A 9,571-nucleotide genomic window follows, 5' to 3' on the forward strand; every position below is an offset into this window, starting at 1 on the left:
GCAAGTTGAATTCCCGGGGAAATCCCTTGACAGTGTCCAAGGACACAGGAATTTTAGACAGCCGAATCCTAATACGTGTTAACAAAATTTTCTAACGACACGTGTCCAGCCGAATCACTCGACGAGAAGAAACGACAGAATCTCGGCCGCAAGTGTCCTTCCTCGTACGAATAATTCACACGTCTAAAGTACTCTAATTGAATCCCTCACAGCCATGCTGTCCTTCGACGACAAACTTTTCTTCGTCGCTCGAAACTCTTTCACGAAGAGGGAAGCAAGACTAAAGGTGGAGGAATTGGATTCTTCATCAATCGAGATCTGGAAGTCCGCTAGTAGAGCTGAAACTGTCTCTGGAGTCCTTTTGAGTTCGTTCGAAATGGCTACCAGGCGACGTGTCTTTCAGACGGTTATCGAAATTCAGAAAGTTCGGGCTACAGGCCTGCATAGATCGGGAAAAGATTCTCGGTTTCAGGGGATTGCGTGCAATGATTATTCTGAAGAGTCTTTACTTGGAGCAAGAAGCTGTCTGGCCCGCCATTTTCCGTCATCTGCCTTTCTAAACGAGGTGAAGAAATCACCGTGCTGTCTGTACTGTTGTAGAGCCCTCCGTCTCCATCCATCATCTATGTAAGAATAAGCAATTAGAAGAAAAGAAATTTTATCAAAATATTGTACTTACTATACTGGAGTGAAGTCACGATACGATTATAGTAAAACTGCAGGATTTCTCACCAGCTTAGTTTTCTCCTCTATGACTTCCACGACATTGCCATCCTCTGTGCTGGTAATAATGCCAGTTCCCAACTTCTTCCCTAGAATCTTCACTTCTTTCCTGCATCCACCAGAGCTGGTGACAACATTGTCGCAACCATTCGTGTTCGAAGCTGTACTCTTCAAGAACTGTTCGTATGGACTGAACAGCTTCATATCTGGATACTGGGAAGCCATGAGGTCCTGGCTATGGTTCTTCGGGCCCAGGATTTTCACGTCGCCCAATCCAAGAAACAGCTTCGAGGACGGTGGACAACTTGGCTTATTACCTAGGATCTTCGCAGAGAAAGCAATTATTTTTTAAGCAATTATTTTGGGATTCGACTCTAAAGTGTTACCTTTGCACTGGGATGGCCTGACCCTAGAATTTTCATGTCAGACTGAGTCATTGGTATTAACGACGTGTCGTGGTCGGTTTCATCGAAGACAGAAGGCAGTTTTATTTTGGGTTCATACACCGAGTGATCCTCCATGGTTGTACTGTTAAGGATATTCAGGTCCTCCGCTAAACTGTTGTTGCTCTTCAAGTACGGAAGGGTTTCGCTTAAAAGCGACAGGGGAGGGTGGGTTTTCAATAACAGGGAAGATATCGAAGGTTGCGAAGTAGTAGACAGGGTTGAAATGTCACTTCGATGGCTGAGGATGCTGGTCAACTCTTGCTGACTCGATGGTACTCCCATACCTAGAATAAAAATAAGTAAAATTCAACTAGAAAGTAGAAACTTCTTTGAAGAAAAAAAAATTTACCATCATCTTCATGTTCACCGACGCCAACTCCACCGTCGATAGTCAGAGGCTTCTGACCGAGGATCAAATCGTCAATTTTAGGTTGCGAGAGGAAACTTATGCCATCCACGAAGCGATCATCGAGGCTCTTGCCATCGAGAATCCTTATATCCTTGTCCTCCAAGATCTCGATGCTATCCATAGGCATGGGCTTCTGCGTGGAAGCAGAATCAAGTACCATGATTTGATTGTCAGAGTCCCCAATGATGACCTCTCCGTTGCCTCTCATGTTCACCACGTTAATTGCGTCCGCCTCCTCTCCGTCGAGGATTGTCACGTCATGCGAATTCTGTGCCATCAGATCCCGAGCTTCGCTATTTGTCATTACCTGAATCAGAGGACATTAATGACAATAAAATAATAATAGCAGTGATAATGTTAATAAAATGATTAATAATGCATGATGGAAGGCTCAGTCAAAGAGGAAAAGAGGAGGATTTTCATGCTTAAGATTGAAGAACACATAATTATAATTAAATTAAATGAATAATTCGATGCTATTGCCCTAACAGGTTACTATCAGCATCACGATCGTGTTCATTACTTCGTAACGACCATCCTCAGTGGCGCGTACGAACTGTATCCCGCCCTGGGCGGCTAGCTCCAGCAATTCGTTGCAATCTTCCATGGCTGAAGGTACAACAGGACCATTCTGTCGATCTGGCTCGTTTCTGACAGGTTCGCTGTACGTGAACTGGGAATCCAACGCAGTCACCAGGCTCTCTGTCGACAATACACTGAGTAAAGACCATATTGCCGCAGCGTGAAAAACGTCGCCGCTTTAACGAGCCAATTATAGGCAGAAACAACGCTTGAGGGTATCGCAATGGGAACTATCGAAGATACAGTGTGGCGTAAAATGACTGGGTCACCGAGATTGGTCGATACCATCGAGCAGGAAAACGATCATGCACAATCCTCACCGTGTTCATTTTCAGGGCCAGGTGGTTCCACGAGGAAATTGATTTTTCCATCAGATTCCACATTTTGAATGACAGTGGCTACCACGGGTACCTTGATTTGGACTGCCTTGATCCTGTCTGCATCTGCTGCGATTGTTGGACTCAGTGTCATCTTTCCTGCTATTCGCAGGTCTTCAGCTGTTGCAGGAGTCAGTATCTGAAATATTAAAACAATGATAAAATGTATAATTTTTTTACTCGAATTTTAAACGGAATTACGCCCAGAGGTTTTACGTTTTTCTGAGTTCCTGTTGGTGATACTTTCACAAGAACAGGGATTCCCTTGGCAGGCTTGAACAGAGCGAAGGGTGTCTGTCCCTCAAGCAGTGCCATCTCCATTGCCTTTGTATCTATCTTATCAATTACTACAGAATCCATAACATCCGTCTTTAAAAAGAAATTAAAATTGAATTAAATAATCATTACAGTTTATATCAAAAGTTTCAAATTTTAATAAATATTTAACAAAAATTTCATAATTCTTTAGGTGAAGTACTAACCGCAACGAGAGGATCCTTGTCCCTAACTTCGATGGTCTGATTACGATCACTGTTAGGTAGTTGCACGATTCTGACATTCTTGCTAAAAAGTCATTCCTTCGTTAAATAATAATACCAACCTAACAAAAATTCGTTTAAAAATTAGCACGAATTAATGTATTTCAAAATGAACAAACGCATAACTGAATTTCCATTGCAGTAAAGGAACCCAGATGTCTCTCCGAGGCAAGTTAATTAAAGAATTCAGTTACATTCTGTTAGCATTGTAGCTTCATTAGGAATCTAATTACAGACTGTACAGATACAACTAGTCACTAATTAAGGATCAGTGGTCAGCACCACTTGCCCTTTGGTCTATGTTCCGCCTATGAGGAAAGCATTATCCTCAGACGTTGCCACTGTTAATCAATTGACACAGGAAGGTGATGAAGGAAGGGCAAATGGCAATGGCCGCTAACAGGAAGATCAACATTCAGTTCGCGATCGAGGATCAGAAAGGGCTGCCTGTCAAAGAGCGGATTAAGCGTCATTCGTGACAGGACGTCTACTTACTTTCTTATGACGTTCGGATCGCTCATTCCAGGCTGCGAGGAGGCGGTCGGATGTCGATACTTTATGCCGTGCTTGTACTCCTCGTGCGATCTCAAAGAGAATCGACGCGGAAACTCTTTGCCGCAGATTCCGCACACGTACTGCATTTTCTCCGCGTGTGCATGCGCTTTGACCTTGTGGCAGACCAAATTCGACATTTGATTGAAGCCTTTGCCGCAAAGCTCGCATTTGTACGGCCTCTCGTTCGTATGGGTAAACACGTGGTTCCTCAAATTGCCTGATAATCGAATGCGTATTTAACCATTAGCGCTAACTATCGCTTCCTACTCTCTACAGGGTGACTCGAAAAATTGGGGCGAACTATGAATCACTTAGAAGTTACCTTTTTGATGGAAACCTTTTCCACAGACTTGACACTTGTGAGGCTTGTGCTCCGAGTGGGTCTTCCGATGGGAGATCAATGTGGATACTCTGTAAGATTGCAAACACTGTGGCATTCGTTTTTTATTGAACTACTTCGTAGAGAAAACCGCAACTAAAGCGACGTTAATCCACTCATCGTCATAATTCATTTAAATAGACCTCGTTTGAAAAATGGACTAAGCTTTATTAACGAAAATTTCACGCTCGTTAAAATTTTCTTGCAGCGCGTTTTATGCAATCGCAATTTCGCTGCGATTCAAAACGCTAACGACCCGCGCGTGCTTATAGCTGCGGCCATTATTCCTTTTCCCTTTTTCAGACAAATTGTAGTTTAAATTTTTGCGCCCACTATTCATGAAAAAGTTTCAAACGAAGCTTAAGCGGGTAGAGTGTAGAATGACAGCAAAGTGGGATATTTAAAGGATCCAGGAATTCATGGAATCGGAAGAGGCTCCAGAAAGAAAGTATCATCAATTCTCTGTGCTGACCTGTTGAAAGTCTTCTTGCAAAATTCGCAAACGTACGGCCTCGCGTCACTGTGTATCGCCTTGTGCTGGCTCAACGTCGACAGCTGCCTGAAAGCTTTACCGCAAGCTTCGCATTTGAAGTTCCTTTCATCTGTGTGAGTAGGTAGATGTCTCATCAGGGTGTACTGGTGCCTGAACTCTTTCGAACCTGCATTGAACATCAATTCTGAAACACTTTTCTCGGGTGTACTGTAATCAGTGCGTATAAAGAGCAAAATCAGCATTTCTTAGTAGGATTTGCTTCTGTGACACTCACAAATTCCGCATTCCCATATTTTCAGCGTCTTCCCATCTCGTTTCAGATACTTCACGAAGTGAAGCTTCGACCTTGGATCATCCTTGTCGATAAGACGCGAGGATGATGAAGAGGGTCCCTCGACTACAGGATGAGAGTACACCATGATATTATCATCGGTCGTTGTGACATTTTGATCCAAAATCTGAAAATTGTGGGAGTTCTGGCAGCCACATTGAAATAATGCTCGTATAATTTTAATATTGGCACAAAATATAGCAATAGATCTCTGTCAGTGAAATGTGTAGAATATTTTTATCTTTTTACTTTATACTTAAAAGCATCCTTCCCGAGAAATTTTGTTACGCTACCATCGATGTTTATCACCTCAGAGTCTATAGCTACATCCAGGTTCATGCAATCACTCTGGAAAATAGGCATTAAACTTGGAATTAGAAATATTGCAGCTTTTAATTACAGGGGTGAGTTAGAATTGAGGGCTACCTGAATTAATTGATGATCGTTAGTGGACGTCAAACCTGGCACGACAGTGATATCATTCCTCCCTTCAGAACCTGAAGCCTCTTCTTTCACGTAAACTTCGTAAACACTAAAACAAAGCTCCTGATTTTTAATGTGTAAAAACGATGCAAAAAGCAATAAATAAAAATTCAAAAACAAATCTGACAAGTAACTCAAAAGGGATAAAATTATTTAATTATAAAAACTTTTAAAAAGTTCAGTGTTAGTATTCACGATAGCAGATTGATTTTTTTAAGAGTATGTTATACAAAAAGCACAAACAGTATCCTTGTTTTTGACACAAGTTCACGTGCAAAAGGTACTATTACTCATGCCCGTTCAAACGAACCGTTAAAAAGTTTTCAAACCATTTTCCCTGGTTCCTCTCGAGTTTTTTCACAAAAAAGAGATATATGGAATCCAAGCCAGGAAAATAAAATTCGTACCACCGATTTCACGGTTCCACGCGTTAGTGTTGCCTTGAAAGGCATGTATCGTTCAATTTTAGTTGCCTCAGGCTTATGCAAAAATAAACTGCTATTCTGCAGGCGTACATTTAATTAAACAAAAGTACTAGGTTCAACTCGATCGTATACACAAAATCGAGATATTTTTCTGCAGCGCATTCTACCGTGTTATCTCGAAATTCTGGGAGCACCGTCTCGTTGGGATGGTAAAAGTTGAGGATTAAGGCCGGAAATGGGCCTAATTGCGATATAACCCTGATGCATGTTAATGTTTTAAGCTCACCTGATTACCTCGTCTGGGATTGGACGAGGGAACTGCACCTGCGAATCTTCGTACTGGGTCTCCCCTGAAAAATTTCATAACTTTTCGTGAAAATTCATTATCTTGTTATTGTCTTCTAAAAAATGTTTTTCAGTGTATTTTCTTTTAGAATTATTTTTCTTTCTGCTTTGACGACGAAACAATCTTAACGAATTCATGGATGAGGGAATCGAATCCTTACAGACTTATCACAAGCAGATTTTCTCAAAGCGAGAACTTTATAACGAGGAATATTGTTAAACGATCCCATTCAAGACTGCATCATATTTCCCTACAAACTTTTAAGCCCGACAATGGGACTGTGAGGAAAGGCAGCGTGTGTTTTTAGTAGGAAGCTTTCAAGAATCATTCCCAGAAAGCAGAGCACGATATTCTTGTTCTCTAATACCCCTCGTGACAAAATAATCCTTTTTCTCGATTCCTCTTTCTCCTTTTTTCTATATTTAATAATCCATTGCTCGTTGCAGCTGCCGTTAGTTGAGAAAAATTATCAATGCTCTTTGTGAAATTTGATCGTGTGCAACTGAAAGAATTTATAATGACAGAGTGTGAATAAATCGTGCCAGTTATTTGATATTGATTAAAAGCCCGAATTGAGAATAAAATTTTTATTCCCTTTCCGATTCTCCACGAGACCTTAGTGGTTCTATTACTCGTGAAAATTATTTCTCTAGTACTTCGTTTATTTCGTAACATTGGAAATCTTTTATTCTAAAATTATTTTCTCGATGTAATGAGATTTTAGTGATGTAAAACAAATATTGAATTGTCTATTGCTGAATCTTCTTTTATAAATGGACATTTTTATACGAATAGGTTGAGAAACACTGATTTAAATGGAATTGGCGACACAGGTGCCTCGACATACAATGTATCGCCTGTATCGAGCATTTCATCGACGATCTCGAGACAATGTTGCCCCCAGACGAGCGAGAATCTTCACAGCCAAGCGGTTTAGTCTACTCTGAACACCAAATTTAACTGGCATAATATATTTTAATAAATTTGGAAATGAAAATCAAATTATGACAGTACTACTTTTAAAGGAAACTTGTTCAGACCTGTTCCTTCAGAACCTTTAATTCTGAAATTATAAAAAATTGTTGAAGTTACGTGTCAAACGTGCCTACATTCTAATAATTAATATTTTACAACCTTTCACTGCTTAATAAAAAAGTCAGCAGAATTGAAAAAGATTTCACCGATAAATCCTTACCCTAAAATTTCCAGACTTCTACAGCACCTTCATGAGCTTCCAAAACTTCAAAAGACCCACCAATCTCACAAAATTACATCCCTCAAGAAGCACATAATCCAACGACACACCACAGCCATGCGTTTTCACGTACGGTTTCACCCAAATGCTCCCAAAAGTGTATGGTCCCGAACACATCGAAGAATGCCCATCTTATGGAGCATGATTGAGGTGCACGACTGACAAATTTTGGCACACGTTTTTTCTGCTATTTACGGAGGGACTGGAAGCCATTTCTCATCAGAACGATGGGATTCGCGAAGGAGGCCAGCGAGCAACCGGAAAGGAGGAGAGAAAAGACTGTCAGAGCAGCGGAGAATCGGCGTGACTCGCGATCGGCAGAAGTCCGACATCCTCGTTCCTCGCCTCTTTTCCGGCTGCTGGTCAGCAAATAAACGAAAGCCGCCATTATCACAGCTCATTTTTCACGGAGGGACACGCGACAGGTCGCGGGGGACCTATCTAGCGCGACGATGCGTACGGGATTCGCGGAATACGGCGTGGAAAAGGGCGAAAGGGAGCGAAATTCAGGGGAAGGAGAAGCAGGCAGTCGTATTTCCTGTTCCTCCTATGGGTGGTACTCACAGTTGTATCCTTGCAGCAGGTTATTTTGGGACATTTCTTATCGCGGACCGTGCCACCTCCGGAACCGAGCCACTTTCCACGTGGACGTCTCGCAGCCTGATTCGCATCGATCGCTAACGAGGAATCGTTTGGGACGGTCCCAAATCGGTTTGCCCATATCGCCGCCAAACGGGCAACTTCGGAAACGCCGCAGGCAGGACCGTGCCACCCAGCGTGAAAGCCCTTTTTAACCTTTGACCTCCTCCTATTCAAATTTCTTCGATTCAATTGCGTCAAAAGAAAAGAGATAGTGACTTCGAATCTTTATTCGCAAAGACTGAGGTCTTCAAGTCTTCCAATTAAATTGCTCAAAATTGGATTTAGTGTCACGCAAAAAGTGACGACAAGTGTAGTCTGATATCAATTTTGAATTCCGAACTTTTTTTTAGAGAAAATCATTTTTCTTTTCTTATTTCCTCAAATATTAATACCTAAATTAGTCGAACACTCGTGAAAAGAATCTCGGTGGTAATGATTACAGGACAGCGTTCATATTCCAAGAAACCCCTAAATTCTGGCCGATCGTCGGAACCGCAGGAAGCCATTTTCCATCAGCAAAGTCGCTCGAATTACCCGCCGCCCCTTTCTGTTTTCGAATTCCGGTCAGGTACATCCACATCGGTGTTCTCCAGCTCGCGCGGTATGGTCCGCGGCATACTTGCCTGACTCAATTATTACTTGCTACTTCTTGTTACCCGCTGTTTAAGTTACCCTCGACCCTATCCTCCTCGCTATTCCAGTCGAACCCTTGTTCACCCTCCGCCTCTGCTAACTGTTCACCACCACAGCTTGCTCTGAAGCTACCTTCTAACATTGTAGAAGTGCTTAGAACGAACCTGTGAGACAAGAGAGGCCATTCTGGAGAACAGTGAGTGATTTTTCCATTTCGAACATCCAAGGACCCCGATGAGCAGATGATTGAAATCTCTAGGGTAGGAATTCGACGTATCGATCCGACGTTTCCAGTGACTCTCCGTCTTGACTTCCATTAACATTTCGTCCCCCAATGGTAATATTCGATTCGTCTGATGAACGAATCCTTAACTCTGCGGGGGAGTTGAATAGCAAGGGAGGTGAATTCGGGATGGTCGAACGTTCCGACGGAATGTTTTCGCCAACTTCTATCGTCGGCGAGAAGAAAAGCGCGAGAATCTGCGAGCAGGGAAGAGCTCGCGAGGCGAAAGGACGACAATTTGATTTTGCAACCTAGATAAAGAAAGCTTTCTTCGTCGTTATTGGTTACCAGTGAGTTCGAGACCCTCGTTCCCCTAACCAGACCATGGAATTCCACCCGCGCGTTGAAACCAGCCGACGATGGTTTCGTTGCTGTAACCTTTACACAATGAACGCGCCTAATCGAATCCCTTAGGGGGTGGAAAAAGGTCGTTTCCTTTCATGGCGAGAATTTGTGACGTCTGTAAAGGAGAAGGGACTTGGTTTGGGTTAGCTGTGAGACCAAATGTCGATTTTATGTAAAAGATTTGTAGCTTTACTGAATTTTATTAATATTTCAAGTACTCACCAAAGAGCACTCGAGTTTCTGAATACTGAGATTGCTTAAACATTAACTGCTGAAATAACCCATACCTTTTATTTTATCCCATCGATTAAAGAGGAGCATTTAA

The 9,571-nt window shown here is 42.2% G+C and overlaps 1 protein-coding gene across 1 annotated transcript; it reads right to left on the reverse strand.

Moving 5' to 3' along the window:
* Positions 1–204: 204 nt before the first annotated feature.
* LOC143184743 (uncharacterized) lies at positions 205–7,941 on the reverse strand. Its single transcript, XM_076387204.1, has 17 exons — positions 7,908–7,941; positions 6,029–6,092; positions 5,261–5,366; positions 5,084–5,182; positions 4,778–4,961; positions 4,483–4,669; positions 3,954–4,042; positions 3,572–3,848; positions 3,020–3,101; positions 2,754–2,906; positions 2,481–2,676; positions 2,102–2,280; positions 1,519–1,885; positions 1,110–1,453; positions 733–1,047; positions 510–623; positions 205–439 (listed from the first exon to the last, which is right to left on the reverse strand). Exons 1-17 carry the CDS (start codon positions 7,939–7,941, stop codon positions 308–310), a joined length of 2,922 nt encoding a protein of 973 aa, XP_076243319.1. The 3' UTR covers positions 205–307.
* Between the last annotated feature and the right edge of the window lie 1,630 nt (positions 7,942–9,571).

Source organism: Calliopsis andreniformis, chromosome 10 (assembly GCF_051401765.1).
Source record: "Calliopsis andreniformis isolate RMS-2024a chromosome 10, iyCalAndr_principal, whole genome shotgun sequence".
Classification (NCBI taxonomy): Eukaryota; Metazoa; Arthropoda; class Insecta; order Hymenoptera; family Andrenidae; genus Calliopsis; species Calliopsis andreniformis.